Source organism: Mus pahari, chromosome X, assembly GCF_900095145.1.
Source record: "Mus pahari chromosome X, PAHARI_EIJ_v1.1, whole genome shotgun sequence".
NCBI lineage: Eukaryota > Metazoa > Chordata > Mammalia > Rodentia > Muridae > Mus > Mus pahari.
In genome coordinates, this window is record NC_034613.1 from 74,364,264 (window position 1) to 74,383,626 (window position 19,363).

Below are 19,363 nucleotides of genomic sequence, written 5' to 3' on the forward strand. Positions count from 1 at the left end.
ATTATGGTGATAATACAATCTTGTATCAATGTATAAAATTTTAAAAGTTTATATTCACTTAGAAACTGAGAATCACCTAATATTTCATTAAGACCTTACAGTTGCTGAGTCCTCTGCCACTGAGATATACCTCTCCCATTTAATTTTTTCATTCATTCATTCATTTATTTTTATCTTTGTTTAATAAGTATTTTCTATATAGTGGTTCAGTGGTTTTGACTCTTGTGATAAAGTGAAGGAAAGAAATGTATGATTATTGCCTTAAAAGAGCTTATATCTTAAAGATTCTGACATGTAGGCATGTAGTTAATATAAAATACATGCCAATATTTGTTGAGGACTGAAGTATCACTGTTCTAGCACTTTTATGAGTGTAAAAATATTGAAAGTATCATAATCACATGATAAGTAAGCCAAATCCTTGGTATTTTTGTGTATGTGTTTGGATGTTTGGATGGGGTTGCAAAGGTAAAAATCAACCACTGAATGGCATAGTACAAAAGTACCTGCAAAGGTTTGTGAAAAATTATTTGACACAGCATTAAATGAAAAATATATTTGTTGGATGTTTGATGATTATAGGCAAATTTCTGCTTTTTTGTTTAGTTAATATATTTTACTTATCTTCTTAATTTACTTTCAGAGTAAACAACCTGTGCCTTTCTAAAAAAAAACCAAAACCAATATTTGTCTGGGGATTTATGTCATGTACCAGTTAAGCTAGTTTCCTAAAATTAGGTCAGAACAATCACACTGTGATTTCCCTTGGGAAACGTTGGTATTCGATTTCAAAAGGTACAATATGGAGTTCCAAGCATAGGTAAAGATCTATTGCAGAAAACTTTTCCCTTTTAAACCATAAACCAGTATTTGAAATAACTCTATATAGAAACATACATGGAACATACACATCACATATTTGCACACACATATAGACATATAAAAGGTTAAACATGGGCTCTTTCATCTTAGATCTCAAAAGAGAAACCAAAGAATGAACATACTGCTAAAATAAAGAACAAAAGGGCCTCGGGTGACCAGCTGAGAAGACATGGCTAGTGTATATCAAGGTGTAAGACTTCACTGATGTCTAAAAGAAAATACCTCAGAAGAAAAAGTATTTGTTTTCTCTCTACTAGGAATTTCCTTCTTAACATGTCATACAAACAGACAGGCACAGATGGAATGTTACAAAACCTCTCTTGAGAGAAAACTGTCAAAGTGAAGGTGGCATTACCATTCCACTCCTTTTTGTTAAAGAATGTGATGTTTATCCTGAAAGCAATCGTCCACCAGAGGATATATTGTCACAGTTAGAACTTCTAGTTCTTCCATTGGGGATGCTTTGGGTTGCCCAAAGAACACAGAACATCTGGACTGCTTAGATAACCAGTAAGAGCAATGTATTCTACTTTTTGACAAAAGCATTAAACTCTTGTTTTTAAAATATGATTTGAAAAACATTCTACTTATGGAAATAAATTTATAAAAACTGTACACATGTAAAACTTAATTGTTCTGAAGGTTTCAAAGTGGAAAGCACTGATAAATATCAGACTTTTGCTATTATTTTAATTTGCTTTCTTTAAGGGTTTAATATATTTCTAATTATTGAAAGCTTTAGAAACAACTGTTTTTGGTGAAAGCCATTGGTAATATTTTCCCTCTTGAGAAAAGTTTCATTTGAAATTCTTGGTGTTTTCAGCATTAGAGATTATTAGGGCCAAAACAGCAATCACACTGCATGCTGGCTTATTTCTCAAATGGGAGTAACAGAAAGCTCTTTTCTTTCTCACGTTTGAATGCTTTTCATTACTCTTTGTTATTGAATACATTAAGTATTTGGGGAACATGGTAGAAATTTTACAGTGTTTCTATATTTGCAATTATTTTATTGAACCTAAAAAAAATCTATGATGTAATGAGCACTCTTGGGGGGGGCAAGAAATAGCAAAATTTATGATTATTCTTCCTCTGTAGGAATCATTTTACATTACATTCCAGAGTTTTCAAATTCATTTAAGTTGGGTAATATAATGTTCACTTGTTAAAGGGTTATTTTTTTCTGATACAGGGACTCATTCTGTAGCACAGGTGGGCATCAAACTCTATATGAACCAAGCCTCAGACTTAATGCACTTCAGCATGGAATCTCTGGGATTATAGGCATAAATTACCATACTGGGCTTTCTTTTAGAGTTTGGTAGATGCCTGTCACACTTAAATTTGTGTGGATTAGGCAGCCATGATAAGTCAATAATCTGAACTACAGTCAAATATAAGGAGCTGCAGTTTGTATTTTGCACTAATAGGATAGGAGCAAATATCTGAGGCAACTTAATACTTAAACCAGAAGAAAATCCTTTGGGAAGAGCAAGCACTTCAATTAACTTGCAGGTTTGGCAAGACTGAGGAACAAAATCTGAGAATCTGAAAAATGAACTAATATATATTATTGTGAGTACTTAATATGTTCTTCAAGATTTCTACCCTGAAGCTGAGGGACAATTAGTTTACAAAAGATAAAACTGAAGAACAATGAGGCAGAGATTTGCTCTAGGTAACAAACAACTGAAGAGTGGAAATTAAAAGACTCTCAAGAAACTCAATTTCTCCATCATAGCTCATAATTTCTTTTCAGTCATATCAGAGTTAACTTAATAATTCTTCGGTGGTTTAAAAATTATCATTGGGTGCCTTCCTAAATATACTGATGGATTTTTCTCTGAATTTATTTTTACTTCATTTTATGACATTTAAATGCCCACTTTTAATTTAGAGAACTCAACCTCCATATATATTACTCTTTATTGAGCACACTCTGAAAATAGAACACGTACTCTAAAAGTAGAGACAAATAGCTAACATGTCTCTTACAGATGGCAAATGTATTTCTCAGCACTAAAAAACTAACACAAGTAACCAAGGTAATCTATTGGAAATCAACATACTTTTTCCTGCTATGTGACCTGAGAGAGCAGTTAGCAGTTTTTATGTGTCATGTCAAATTTCTCAGTTTACTGACCTGGTTGTCAAACTTCAACATCCAGGAACTGCTTATTAAAAGTTATATCTTTTGTATTGTATTATGACCCAGTTGTGCCATTTCTCAACCAAATGTAGGAATTCCTAGCCATACAAGTGCAGATTTAGCATCCTCTCTCCAACAAGGTTGCTCTAGGATAATGGTCTACATCCCTCTGAAAGCAGTGACTTAATTACCACATATAATTCATATAGGTGCTTAATCCAATGTTGGTAAATATGTATGTATTTTACATATTTTACAAGTGGAATTAGTTTCACTCCACAGCATTAGATAAGCCTTCTCCTTTAAGCAGCCTATAGTGAGGTAATATTTCAAATGAGATATGAAGCATCAAAAATAAGAGGTAAATTTGATTGCAAATAATGAGAATACAAAGGTGATTCTGAGGAGGAGAGAGAGGGGTTATTAGTGGGTATTGGTCATGGACTTACTATTCTGTCTACTATCTCTGATGCCATGTATTATGTTATAGTTGTGGTACATGTTTGGCTTCAGATCCCAGAACAAACAGCTGTGGTGCATATTTTACATACCGAAGCAGACCTGGCCTACAGGTTCTACCAGCACCCTTCAGTCCCTACCTGGCATATCCTATCCCTAACCCTGAAATTTCCAGTCCTGGGGCTGGGCTCTCCTGCCCCTAGAGGCTCTTGCCTATACAATCCAGATGTTTTGGACCACCCTCCCCTGTTTTCCTTCTCTGTGCATGAGCTCATTCTCTCTTTCTCCCCCCCCCCCCCCCCCCCCCCCCCCCCCCCCCCCCCCGCTTCACCCATCTGTCTCCCTTCCTATGGCAACTTCCCTGGCCTCCTTCCTTGGGACCAGCAAACTCACCCACCTGAGAGCAGCATCCCAATATATAATCTAGTTATCTAATCTAGTCTGTCTTGAATTGGCTCATTTTACTGGCAGAGAAATAGCTAATCAATGTGTAGGGATTACATGTTTTTAGTGTGCGTCCTTCAAGTAATTTATTTTCTTTTTTAAATATTTAGTTTTTATTTATGTGTGTATACGTGTGTGTGTGTGTGTGTGTGTGTGTGTGTGTGTGAGTTTGTGCATATGAGTGCAGGTGCCCATGGAAACATGGAATAGATGTTTTATACCCTGGAAAGGGAGTTACGGGTAGTTGTGGGCTACTTGACAGGAGTATTGTGAACTGAAATCTGGTCCTTTTGATAAGTATTTTGAACCGCTAAGCCATTACTTCAGCCCCCTTTCAAGTGTTTTAAACTGATGTATTTATTTTCCTAAGTGGCATACTTACTGTTTTCTAATACAAAACTCTGAGTTTCAGTAGATTTCCTTTGCCCTCACTTGAGGTTTATTTGAATTTTATAGTTCTGTGAAATGCTAGGCAGATATTTATGCAAATGGATGAAACTTTTGAACATGTAGAAATACTTTGTCCTGTTGCTTGTCCTATTATGGTTTCATTTTTTTTTGTCCTTATCATGACCAACAATATGTGGTGCTTCGATTCTGATAGTATGACCACTCCTCCTATTATACAGAGCTATGATTTAGCTGAATTCAACATTTGAAAGAGGAAATTAGCAGTATTCACTAATTATCTTATGAGTATTATCATACATACTCAGAAATTATGATTTGTACAGACTGAACACTATGAACAACCTGTTTGTGTAAGTAATATAATATAATATTTATGTTGTTGAGATATTTCTGAATATATTTTCCTATTAAAACATTGGAAATGTAGGAACTGTTTCTAAAAATGGGGTCCTTTTTATTTAAGGGGTTGATCATTTTAATACTTGAAGAGAGTGCTTTCTCAGGCATCTCTTGAGTAACAAATGCATTCTAGAAGGCAAAATGTCATTGAATATGTGATGTAAGTAACCTCATTAAGAACAGAGTGTTAGGGCAAAGGTGTTGACTCTGCAGAAGGAATGAGGCAATTACTTGGATTTAGTCGCACCGACTGGTTGACACATTGAGCTCCAGAAAGCTAGTTACTCTTGAACTATTAGATGATTCCAAGTGCATTAATGGGATCTATTGTGTAGCTAAGGCGTGGTATGCCAATTGTGGTCTGTAGATAAGTAGCAATAATATCTATAATGAATTTCCTTGAAATTCAAGTCTTGCATACCACCCCAGACTAATGCATCTGAATTGCTTTTCTAGTAAGCTCCTAGGTGATTTGTGAGTATTATAAATTTTATGAAGTACAAGAATACGGATGTCTAGATGGCTTTCCAAATACAGAAACAAATAGTCTGACTGCTGTCAATTCCTGCATATAAACTCTTGTTCTGTTGACTTTCTGTTCTTCCCAATTCCATTTGATATGATTTTGAGGGTTTTCATGGTGAAAATGTTCAGTTCTTTTACTTTGAATTTCTCTGCTATGAGTACTTAAGATGTTAAAGCCATTTCTTATAAGTGGGATGCGCTATTAATACTGTAAACCAGTAGTTCTCATCTTGGGACAATTTTTGTTCTCTGGGGATATTTTGTAATGTTAGGATACATTTTCATTTTCCATCACTGGAAAAGGTACTGAAGGTAAGGGCAAAAGATGCTACTAAATAATCTATAGTGCACAAGACAGTTCTTACCACAGGAGAAATTTATTCAGCCCAAAATATCAATAGCAACAAAACTGAGAAGCTGCAACGGGTGAAATGTAGATAATTCAGGATGCATTAATTAACCTGTTTGATAGGACACATTCATCACATCTATTAAGTAGGTTAGGCACATTGAAACATATGACAGAAAAGTAAACATACTTTATCAAGTATTTAACATTTTAGTAGAAAACAAACAAGAAACGATAAATATGACCATGTATAATGAACTATTTTATAGTTTCCATTCATATTCATGATCAACAGAGATGGCTCAAAACAGAAATTTATCAATCTCTGTTTTCCATATTAGTTTTGTTTGAACAAGGTAATCAGACAAAAATTACCTAGTGTTATTCTCACATAATTTGCCACAAACTACACAAACTAGCCATCTTAAAAAGTTAGTTTTTGTGCCTGTAACTTTGGTGGCTTTCTTGAAATGTCCTTTATTAAAAAGAACAAAGGTAAAAGATTATTAGCATCAAATGAGCCTTCAAGTGATTTTATTTATTTTTTAAAAAGTATTTATTTATTTGCTTTTTAATTATGTGTGTATGTATATGTGGACGGGGATATGCACATGGATGAAGATGTTTAAAGAGGTCAGCAACAGCAGGTTCCCTGGGGCTAGAGCTACAGGTGGTTTTGAGCTACCTGACATGGGCACTGTGAATCAGACTCACATCCTCTGGAAGAACAGTATATGGAAGAACAGTATATTCTCTTAAAAACAGAGCCATCACTCCAGCCAGATTTTATCTGTTTTGACATTAGCAATTTAAAAAATATGGAGTTGAAAACAAATACCTTAGTTTTTCTATAAAACACAGGGTCAGAGGGGCAAAAAAAATGTCATAAGAGAGAAGAACAATTTGATGATGAAATGTTAAATCTTATATAAGGAAAAAAGCTTCTAAACATGCTAGCTATTGGTTGAAGATTCTGCAAAAACACAACTTAAACTCCTAAATACATTGGCATTGCAAATGGCAAGACTCATTAAGACTGACCCTTCTATGGAGATAGTGCCCCATGGAGCACTGGGATACTGTGATGTTACAGCAGGATTTGGCTTTCAAAATATTCTAATATCAGTGCTCAATGAAACCAAATAGTTCCTCTTAAATCTCAAAGAGAGGTTTACAAGGTTCCGTTATCACACTGAATCTCTCAGGAAATAACTGTGCTAGGCAAATAAAAACGAGGACATGGCAACACATTACAAAGATGATCGATTAAAAGAAGGGGCAAACAAGATACTGGATTTAGGTGTATGGATTCATTTCTGGATCTTCAATTCTATCCCATTGATCTACATGTCTGTCACTGTACTAGTACCATGCACTATTTATCACAATTGCGCTGTAGTGCAGCTTAAGGTGAGGCATGGTGATTCCACCAGAGGTTTTTTTATTGTTGAGAATGGTTTTTGCTATCCTAGGTTTTTTATTATTGCAGATGAATTTGCAAATCCCCTTTCTAATTCTGTGAAGAATTGGGTTGGATTATTGATGGGGATTGCATTGAATCTGTAGATTGCTTTTGGCAGGATGGCCATTTTGACTATGTTAATCCTGCCAATCCATGAGCATGGGAGATCTTTCCATCTTCTGAGATCTTCTTCAATTTCTTTATTTTGGGATTTGAAATTCTTATCATACAGACCTTTCACTACCTTAGTTAGAGTCACACCAAGTTATTTTATATTATTTGTGACTATTATGAAGGGTGTTGTTTCCCTAATTTCTTTCTCATCCCGTCTGTCCTTCATGTAGAGCAAGGCCACTCATTTGTTTGAGTTAATTTTATATCCAGCTACAGCACTGTAGCTGTTTATCAGGTTTAGGAGTTCTCAGGTGGACTTTTCAGGGTCACTTATATATACCATCATATCATCTGCAAATAATGATATTTTGACTTCTTCCTTACCAATTTGTATCCCCTTGATCTCCTTTTGTTGTCAGATTGCTCTGGCTAGGACTTCAAGTACTATACTGAATAGGTAGGGAGAAAGTGGGCAGCCTTGTCTAGTCCCTGATTTTAGTGAGATTGCTTCAAGTTTCTCTCCATTTACTTTGATGTTGGCTACTGGTTTGCTGTAGATTGCTTTTATTATGTTTAGGTAGGGGGCTTGAATTCCTAATCTTTCCAAGACTTTTATCATGAAGGCGTGTTGGATTTTGTCAAATGCTTTCCACACACCTATGGTCACTTGATTTTTGACAAGGGAGCTAAAACCATCCAGTGGAAAAAAGACAGCATTTTCAACAAATGGTGCTGGCACAACTGGCGGCTATCATGTAGAAGAATGAGAATTGATCCATTCTTATCTCCTTGTACAAAGCTCAAGTCTAAGTGGATCAAAGACCTCCACATAAAACCAGAGACACTGAAATTGATAGAGGAGAAAGTGGGGGAAAGCCTCGAAGATATGGGTACAGGGAAAAAAATTTCTAAACAGAACATCAATGGCTTGTGCTGTAAAATCAAGAATTGACAAATGGGACCTCATAAAATTGCAAAGCTTCTGTAAGGCAAAAGACACTGTCAACAAGACAAAAAGGCCACCAACAGATTGGGAAAGGATTCTTAACACTCCTAAATCTGATAGAGGAGTAATATCCAATATATAAAAAGAGCTTAGGAAGCTGGATTCCAGAAATTCAAATAACCCCATTAAAAAATGGGGTACAGAGCTAAACAAAGAATTCTCAACTGAGGAATACTGAATGGATGAGAAACACCTGAAGAAATGTTCAACATCCTTAGTCATCAGGGAAATGCAAATCAAATCAACCCTGACATTCCATCTCACTCCTGTCAGAATGGCTAAGATTAAAAATTCAGGTGACAGCAGATGCTGGCAAGGGTATGGAGAAAGAGGAACACTCCTCCATTGCTGGTGGGATTGCAAGCTTGTACAACCACTCTGGAAATCAGTCTGGCGGTTCCTCAGAAATTTGGACATAGTACTACCAGAGGATCCAGCAATACCTCTTCTGGGCATATGCCCAGAAGATCTTCCAACTGGTAATAAGGACACATGCTCTACTATGTTCATAGCAGCCTTATTTATAATAGCCAGAAGCTGGAAAGAACCCAGATGTCCCTCAATAGAAGAATGGATACAGAAACTGTGGTACATTTACACAATGGAGTACTACTCAGCTATTAAAAACAATGAATTTATGAAATTCTTGGGAAAATGGATATATCTGTGGGATATCATCCTTAATGTGCTAACCCAATCACAAAAGAAGTCACTAGATATGCACTAACTGATAAGCAGATAGTAGCCCAGAAACTTAGAATACCCAATATACATTTTGCAAAACACACAAAAACCAAGAATGAAGACCACCATGTGGATACTTCATGCCTCCTTAGAATAAGGAACAAAATATCCATAAACGGATTTAGGTACAGAGACAAAATTTAGAGCTAAGATGAAAGGATGGACTATCCAGAGACTACCCCATCTGGGGTTCCATCCCATCATCAGCCACCAAACCCAGATACTATTGCACATGCCAGCAAGATTCTGCTGAAGGGACCCTGATATAGAGGCCTCTTGTGAGGCTATGCCAGTGCCTGGCAAACACAGAGGTGGATGTTCACAGTCAGCTATTGGATGGAATACAGGTCCCCTAATGAAGGAGCTAGAGAAAATATCCAAGGAGATGCAGGGGGCTGCAACCCTGTAGGTGGAACAACAATATGAACTAACCAGTACCCCCTGAGCTCATGTCTCTAGCTGCATATGTAGCAGAAGATGGCCTAATCGGCCATCATTGGAAAGAGAGCCCCCTTGGTCTTGCAAACTTTATATGACCCAGCACAGGGGAAAGCCAGGGCCAAGAAGTCGGAGTGGGTGGGTAGGGGAGCAGGGGTGGGGGGAGGGTATAGGGAACTTTCGGGATAGCATTTCAAATGTAAATAATGAAAATATCTAATAAAATAGTTACTGGATCTAAAGGCATCTGCTTTAAAACAATGCACCCTAAATTATTTTCACATTAATTTCTTTACTGGAGATGTATCCAGGACTAGGGATTTTATTGAGCAAGTCTAATTCCTATTGATTACAATCTTTGGAGAGAGACAAATTGCACAGAAAAATTTAAATGGCTTTGAGGGGAAATAGAGAAAACCTAGATGTTTATCATTGTTAACTGGATACTTTGCTGCTTCTACTACCTCATGATGAATGTATTGACATATTATTGTAATTAGGATAAGGTAACATTATCATTCAGACCAGCATTATTACTGAAAACTCTTAATGTGGCAATTCTAAAGTCAAACATTCACACACACACACACACACACAAACACACACACACACACACACACCAAAACAAAACAAAAACGCAATTCTGTTTTAAGAATGTTTGGTAGCAGTGTAATTTAAAATGGAGATCATGACATTCCAGTTAATATTGGTTCTTATTCCCCCTCTATTTAATTTTGCAAGTGAACACACTTTTAGGCACATAGGAGATTCTTAATAATTATCATTAAATGTATGAATAAATGAATGAAATTCTTTAGGACAATGCATTCACAAATTAAAGTAAATTTATTGCAAGGTAAAATCCAAATAAGTGAGACATAGTTGGTGGAGCTAAAGATGATCATTTTAATGAAAGATAAATTAGAATGCATAGATACTTTAATGGAACATATAACTGCTGTATCCTTCATTACCCTCATAGTACGGAGTTGAAGCAGAGAAATCTTGCAGTTGCTTGTTAACATTTATTGGTTACTAAATATATATCAGATTCTGTGATAAGCATTGGCAGGTATATTCATTTAAATCTCAAGTTGCTATAAGTGGTAGATCACTTAGCAGTCCCATTTTATAGAAGACAATTTAAGGTTCACAGAAATGGAGTGGTTTGTCTATGACAGAACAATTATAAAGAAGAGTTGATCCTTGAGCACAGACAGTTTTGTTCTCAATCCCATGCCTTTAACTATCAAAGTTCTTTGTTGTAGATTATAAAGATGCCCATATTGTGAGGACATGGAGTAATATAAAATTTGGAACTGGACATCATAGTTCACTGACACAGAATTCACCCCAACATGAGAACTGTATTAAAGGACCACAGCATTAGGAAGGTGGAGAACCACTAATCTAGAGTGATCTTTTTATTAGAGAAATGGAAAACATACAAAATGGAGAGAAGAAGAAAGGTTAGAGTTTCGAGGAAAATTGTTTGGTGCATGTCAACAGCAACTAGATACCCAAGCAAAGGAATCTAGGTAAATACATATTCAGAAACTCAGATACAAAATTTAATTAACTATGTGCAGAAAAAAGAAACAACTCATTAACTGACATGTAAACCTTTACTGTTGTTCTTTTTCATTTAATTTTTTTAAATTGAGAATTTCATTCATGAATACTAACTTTGCATAATTTCTACTCTCCTTTTACATCTTCCAATTTCTTCCACATTCCTACCTTTCCCTCTCAAATTCATGATCTCTTCAATTATTGTTGTTATACACACACACACACACACACACAGAGAGAGAGAGAGAGAGAGAGAGAGAGAGAGAGAGAGAGAGAGAGAGAGAGAGAGCTTAATAGCATCTTCTAGACATGACAACACACTTGCACCTATGATATCTCAAAAATATGCTTTCTTAAACAAACTCTATATAATGGAAATGCCTGGGAAAATTTTAGAAGGTTCTGTCTTTAGCTGAAAAACTCTTTGGCTCTTTTTGAAGCCAGCATTTAGCTCTCAAGCTTTCTAGGCCAGATACTAGCAAAGTTAAGTGAAAATAGGCAGCTTACTGGAGTAAGGAAAAAGAGTCAGGGCTCATAGACAAACAGGACTTTATTTGCATTCATTCTCTCAGTCTTTCAATCTCTCTCTCTCTCTCTCTCTCTCTCTCTCTCTCTCTCTCTCTCTGACATGATTCTAATTTCTTATGTATATTTTAAAAACATATAGGTTGGGAAGCAAGGAGAGGGGATAGGGGATTTTCAGAGGGGAAATTAGGAAAGGGGGTAATATTTGAAATGTAAATAAAGAAAATATCTAATAAAAATAAAAGGATATAGAAGATGACAACTTTAGATATTCTTAAGTCAGGATCTTCACTGGTCAAATTTCCTGGTAAATTTCAGCAGGCTTTATAAAATCATGTTTGTTTGTTTTTTCCAGATAAAGATCGAGGGATAATAATAATCTACCATTGAGCCTACCTCAAATGTAGACTCACTTGATGGACAGGAGTATGTTTTCCAAGTCCATACTGTAACTCCTTGTAGGGCTGAAATCATGTTATATCAACAACACTGAACAAGAAGGAACAGTGGAAGAAATATGTTTAGAGAACATTAGATAAACTTTATCTCTCAGAAGTTATACTTCTGAGTGCTAAAGATCTAAATCAGCTGTTCTCAATCTGTGGGTCTGTGGGTCACAGTCCCCCTCTTCCCCAAAGTCTGACCCTTTCAGCGGGGTCACTTAAGACCATTGGAAAACACAGCTATTTACATTATGATTCATAACAGTAGCAAAATTACAGTTATGAAATAACACAACATGAGGAGCTGCATTAGGAAGGTTGAGAACCACTGATGAAACAAATATTTTACTATAGCTCTACAAAAAATATTTTAAAAGAGATTTTGAAAACTGGTAAGTTAGGGAAGTCTTAAGTTGGTGGCAGAAACAAAAGATTAACAGTGGCAGCTTCCAATTGTTTTTCTGAGCATTGATCCTCTGAGAAATTATTTGATCATTGCATAACTGATAGTGTGACAGAAATCTGATAGTTTCAGAGACCTTATCATTGAAGATTCAAACCTATGGGATCATACTTGCTATGTTCTCTGTTTTTGAACTTTGTCATGGTTGTGAAGTTACAATTATGTCTTATTCTGACCAATTTCCTTGTTTTCAAGATGGGTGTGGTCATTCCATAGAATGAGCCCTTTGAGAGACGATTATATCCATTATTGCTTTTGCAAGGGAAGACTCCTTTGCTTCAACTCTCTTACAAAGAAGTTACACATTCACTTTAAGAACAGACTTTCAGAGTATACAATCTCAAAGGACTCTTTGGGAATTAATGCTTTTGTCTTTTTTTTGGGGGGGGGGGAGTTCGAGACAGGGTTCCTCTGTATATCCCTGGCTGTCCTGGAACTCACTTTGTAGACCAGGCTGACCTCGAACTCAGAAATCTGCCTGCCTCTGCTTCCTGAGTGCTGGGATTAAAGGCATGTGCCACCACGCCTGGCTTTACTTTTATCTTAATAAGAACAAACTGTTGTTGATATAAATACAAATTTGGAAGAGTATCACGGGAAACTTAATTATTTAAGAGCAACCAAAATTGGCCACATTTATCTTCCTCATATTCAGATACTCAGTCACTAATGACATTTATTATTCAATAATTTCCTAGATTTTTCAAAACTGTACTTTTCTTTAATTGGAAACTTTAGTATCTTTGTATGCTTAACCTTAGGCTAAACATGCTAGAAGTATCCTCAAGTGTGTCTGATCTGTACTAACTGTATACTTGCCTGAAAAAGACAGCTCTATTCACTTCCCCCATATATTCAGTACATTGTCAACCCTACTTGTTTATAATAATCCCTTCACTGTCGTCTCTGCCTTACTCCACATGCAAATATATTTTTCCAAACTAATAGATTTAAAATTCTTTTTAGATTTATTTTATTTTGTATTCATGAGTATTTTGTGTGCATGTATATATGTGTACCACATGTGTGCCGGGTGCCCATGGATGTCAGAAGACGGTATAAGATCACATAGAAATGAAGTTATAAATTGTTGTTAGCCATGGATGCTGACAACTCAACTCAGATTCTCTGCATGAGAAACATGTATTCTTAAATCTCCTGTCCCCAACCCAATAGATTTTTAACATGTGTCCTAAGTTTTTCTTTACTAGTTCAATACTTAAGGACTAATTTAAACTCTTCATTTAGAGTATATCCAAGAAAGTTGCAGGAATGAAACATATAAATGAAGAATGAGTGCATGGTGAAGTGAAGGTTCAGCAGGGGCATGACAACTATTATCAAACATCTGACTGCTAGGGAAAGAGCAATTAAAAGTATAGAGTCAATGGATACAAAACCAGAGAAATGGAGATGCTTTCTAGCAGGTTCTTCCAAAGCTAGAATGGATTTTCTAGAGTTGGAATGTGATCCAGTATAAGCTGATAGGCTATTTTGAAGGGTCTTTGGCAGAATAAGTAGTTAAGTCTATGGTCCACTAAGGCTACTTTTGTACTTCTGTACATACATGGGGTCTCACTCAAATGCCTTCATTGTGGGGCTATTGTTAAAGTACAGGAAGAAATGTTGCCAGCTGCTGCTTCCTTTGCTTCTCTCCTCACATTACAGCATAATATGCTACTTTAATATTATAGTCACCTTGACAGTCAAGGTGCCTATTTTAATAGCTTTCAGCAACACTATTCAAAGAGAATCTATTTCCCAATAAGGTAGGGAACAGTCTTCAGTGTTCTCTTTCTTTTCAAACCTCAAAGACTCTAGGAGTGAAGATGTGCTTTGAAATTAAAATCAGTGTAAAGCTGCTGAGTAAGAGAGTACAAAGTGTACTTGGAATAAGTAAACTAGAATGTTTTAACTTAGTAGAAAGGAGAAAAAATATTTTCTCCTGTAATGCTCATGAAAATTTCACCAAGCCACACATTTTATAATCATTTGTAATTTTAAACAATTCAAACACAACACATACAGAGCACACACAAACATGTCAACACATATAGCACATAAACATGCAAACACACACACACACACACACACACACTTATATATAAACTGAGGAGCTGCTATGGATAAAAAGTTACTATTTCAGACACTACACTTAACTATAACCTGTCTTATTTATAGTAAGTTACTATAAATCATAGGAGAATATTATGTATGAAAAAACTATATGAGGTTAAAATGTCAAGAAATTCTGTATTGAGGAATTCATCAGACCCAGTACTTGAACTAATGGTACAACCTTTCAGTCATGACACACTTTATTGCATTAAAAATGTAGTTATTTTAGTGACCTAATGTCTATTTCAAATACCATTTCACCAAACATCTTCTGTGTATAAGGACTGTATCAAGCCCTTCCTATTTGTTATTTTTATTATCTTTATAAAACACTGAAAAATTGATGATATTTTTCTCCATTTTACATGTCATAAACTGACAATGAGAACAATTTTCTCAGGCTATATATTTGATATTAAATCAAGGAAAAGAATCCAAAGTTGACTTAAATTTGATTTAGTCATCCATCCATATTCTCTTCTTTTGTAGTAGTGGTTGTCTCTTTGTGATTAGCCATTGCCCACCATTCTAAATTCTAAAGAAAGTTGCATCTAAATGATGAAGATTTTAACTGCTAAATGATCTTTAGAGTTACAAAACCCAGAACAGCTGGGTGCCCTTAGACCAAATCAAGATGTGTCCTTTTTTATTCCACTTCTATGAATCAGCAAACAAAAAGAGGGCAAGTTGTTTTGAGGATTAACACTCAGGCCATTCATATTAATTTAAAACACACAGAAACTGGTACAGGAGGTCAACTTCAATATTCTGGAGTGGGAGTCACATACTCTAGGATAGGGAATTGTTCTGGACAATAACCATTCATAGAAAAGAACTTTCTTTCTTGCTGTTCCTTGCCTCTCCCTTTCCTCTCCCTAAAAACCCATTTCTATACCCTAGTTCTCTAAAAATGTCATTTATTTAGGGACAAATAGCCAGGTGCTAACCCTTAATCAAATCTGGCTTTCTTCTGCCAGATTTAACCTCTGAGAATTGGCTTTTAAACAGTGTGTTGACAGGCATGAGTTAGCTAACAACTTCATGGACATAGTGCTAATGGGATTATTTTACTTGTGCTAGGTTTATGGAGAAAATAATTTTAAGAAGGTAATTTCCTTTTACTAGATTCCAATGAGTTCCTTTCTATGGAACATTTGTCTCCTCTCTCAAGCAGAGAAAGTTCCACTCACCTCGTTTATGAAGGAGAACACTGGCATGCCGACGTCCATTCCCATTTTCCACATAACAGGAATAGTTCCCCAGGTCACCTTCTTCCACGGAATCAACAATTAATGAAATAGAAACTTCTTGTTCTCCAAGATGTTCCTTAAGGATTCTAAAACATAAAGGAAAACGCAACAAAAAATCCACACAAACATACACACACATGAAAAAGAAAGACTTGTAGGTGAATTTGAATCTGATGAGAATATACCTGCAGAATTTGTGCTTCAAATTTGGCTATGAATTGATGCTAAGTTAATTAAATGATATCATGCCCTTTCCTTCTTCACTTCTAATGAAGAAACTTGTCTTTGCAGATGCTAATGAACTAGCAGTTAATTATCTCTCATAGCAGGACAATCATCCTGTCATAACAAAGAGGTGAGAGAGACCTTGAAGAAAAGTTTACAAATTGCTTTTCCTTTAAGAAGAAATATGACTTAAAAATGGGGTAAGAGATTCGAAAATTTTAGGCTGGAGGCCTAATTATATATCAGATTATTTTTAACAAGAATAAGAAAGAAAGAAAATTTCTGAGTTATTTTGACATATCAGTTGAAACCTCCAGTCTGACTTATTTTTCCTAATAATACAAATGAGCTGCATGGTTTTAAAGAAATATGAAACTGCAAAGCCATAGACTAAAAGTTCTGGTATTTAATTTTGACTTTTAAAATTAATGGTAAATGCTCACTAATATGATCCTTAGATATTTTAGCAATCTCTTAAAACACATGAAAAAATTTCTTAAACTAGATTTCATTTTTTCCTGCTCTCAATATTCCTAGTTCCAAACTCTTGCCTGGATAAATGTATATGCATGTATGTATACATACATATATTATCTATAGTATTAAATAAACAAATTTCTAGAGCATTCATCCAGCTCATATAGTCAAGGTTGGAGAGTTTAGGTTCATGGTACATCTTTAATTTTAAAAATGCAAAAAGTATTGGTCACATTATAAATATGAAAAATGGCAAAAGAAGATTTTTGTACATTTTGGACAATTGCCCATTTGGATCTTCCAGAATCAAATTGGAACACTTCTCAGTAAGATATTGTGTATTTGTTGCCAGAGAAGAAGATCACAATAGAGATGATCTCCTATGACAGTTTTATACGTTTTTGCTTCATACTGAAAAACATTTTCTTATATCTTTGTTAAAGTTTTAAAAGTCTTGACATTTAAAAAGGAGAACCATTGCTTAAATCCCAACATTCTGCCAGAAGACACAAGCTTTATATGGAAGAATATTTAGAAAATAGTCATCATTTGATTTTCTTATAACTTAGTTATCATTATGAAAGTCCTTGCTCATTTACATTAGGATTTCAACTAATTCTTCATGTCAAAATACAATTTGCTTCATCACTGAATACCTTTTTGCTTAAATAAGTGAAAAATATGTAACTACATTAAACAAGTATATGCCCCAGTATAGGAGAATGCCAGGGCCAGGAAGCAGGAGTGGGTGGGTTGGGGAGCAAGGTGGGGGGGTCATATAGGGGACTTTCAGGATAGCATTTGAAATGTATTTGAAGAAAATATCTAATAAAAAAATTGAAAAAAGGTATAATGACTATGCCCTCAAAATAGATATGTAAAAATGTAAAGTTTTGTTCTCCTATTATTTCCTCTTCATAAATATTTATACCTTCATGTAGGAAATTTGTATATCCTCCATCAACCCATCAAGCATTTTATATGCTACTTGGTAGCTTTTAGATATGTAAGAGCATTCACGGAAAATATAAAGGTTGTACTTGACTCCATGTAGTGCCTTGCTTAGGGTTCCTTTCAGGACTTCTTTTTAGAGACAGTATCTCATTCTTGCTCAGGCTGGCACTGATCTCACCAGGTGACCCAAGTTAGTCTTCAATTCGAGGCAACATTGCTGTCTTAGCTTATCAAGCACAGTATTTACAGACATCAGTCACCCTGCTTGCTTCCTCTTAGTAACGTTTAAAAGTCAATTTCATAAAATAAAAGGACAATGATTTTTATAAGGTTAAAATGGGCTTGAATATTTTCAATTTTTCTGGTTTTAGTTTTACTACTAGAGGAATGTTCCTTTTGAAATTATTCGTAGGTAGAGAAGTGGGGTTTGTTTGTGGATATTGTCAAGACATCTTATATGAATCCTAAAGCAGTAATAATAAAAATATTTAGAATAAAGAATTACTCCTAGATTCTTTGTAGATGATGTTCACATTTTGTAATTTCATAAGCAGCTTCAACAATTCTTTGTTTGACATAAAGTATTAAAGAATTTCTGTTATGATAATTGAAAGATATAATAATAACTTTTGTTGTTTTGGTTCACCCTTCCCCTGCTTAACAAAGCAAATGTTAACTCAGCTCCACATTGTTAAAAGTATAAAAATTATTTTACCTAATGTCACTTTCCCAAACTCTATTTTCATCCAGATCTTCAATAAATTTCTCTCCTTTCATCCAGTAAATTAAAGGACTGACATCTCCACTGTACCCAAAAAAAGCTCTGCAGGTGAGGTTGGCTGAGCCACCTGTGGAAAAAAGTAATGGAAACACAACATAAAACCATTTGTATCCATTTAAAACAAAATAAAACAAAACAAATCGACTTGTAAGAATGGGAACATTTCATTTTTTTTTAATGAAACAGCTAAAAGAATAATTAACCAAGCATTTTCCATCATTGTCAAGTTTATCAAATGTATCATTTTTTTACCATATGTTTTATTTAATGAATGAGAGTTACTTGTGAGATTCAGAAGAGGATCCATTATCCTATAGTATGTTTTTCAATTGAGGCTTAGTGATGTCTTCTCATGATTAGATTTAGATTATGAATTATTGGGGAGAATCACAGAAGAGATATATCCTTCTCAAGGCTTTACATCAAAGGGTATATGGAGAAACAAAACAGAATCCTTGCCTGAGGGGACAGTGCAACTATAGCTCATAGATTCAAGAGTGCTGTTAAGAAACTTTGACTCCATAAGGAATAACATTTTCTTAGCAAAGTACAATATTAGGTAGAAAACCACATTAAGATGAGTGAAATCATGATAATAAAAATATAGAATATTAATTGAGATAAATCACACATATGTATATAGGAGATGATTGTTTTCATTATTTTACTTCCTACATGTAGTTCCTTTTCATGTATAGTTGTATACAGAGGTTAATTGACTACTTTAATAAGGTAAATTTAAATTATTGACTAAAAGGTAGAAGTGAATCTAATATCTCCAGAATACTAGATTTATTAAAAATACTTTACCTTTCATAACCATTTTATTTACTCAAGTCAGCATTGCACAACTGAAATAGTCTAGCTGTAATTATTTATATGAATTTTCTGGCTTCAGGTGGAACATAAGAGTGGGATATGAGTCCAGTAAGAGCCTACCCCAGGAACATGAATGTAAGAGAACACTTAGGCATGATTGCCAAAAGATGAACTGAAAAGTGTGCTGACATTTAGAGTAAGCTAACTCTCTCCATTAGATGTAACAATAAATTATGATAACAGTTTGTATGACTCTGTGATCACTGGGGTCCAGCAAGGTAGTTCCTAAGGATTGAAGGCTTTTTTTTTCTTTATTTACATTTCAAATGCTATCCCAAAAGTTTCCTATACCCC

At 35.0% G+C, this 19,363-nt stretch overlaps 1 protein-coding gene across 3 annotated transcripts in view; it reads right to left on the reverse strand.

Moving 5' to 3' along the window:
• Il1rapl1 (interleukin 1 receptor accessory protein like 1) overlaps positions 1–19,363 on the reverse strand; it is a 1,306,889-nt gene that overhangs the window by 34,894 nt on the left and 1,252,632 nt on the right. For all 3 annotated transcript variants that reach the window (XM_021187610.2, XM_029534406.1, XM_029534407.1), the window contains 2 exons: positions 18,125–18,257; positions 15,694–15,839 (listed from right to left, as the gene is read on the reverse strand). In XM_021187610.2, the coding sequence (XP_021043269.1) occupies positions 15,694–15,839; positions 18,125–18,257 (279 nt within the window). The remainder of the gene's footprint in view (positions 1–15,693; positions 15,840–18,124; positions 18,258–19,363) is intronic.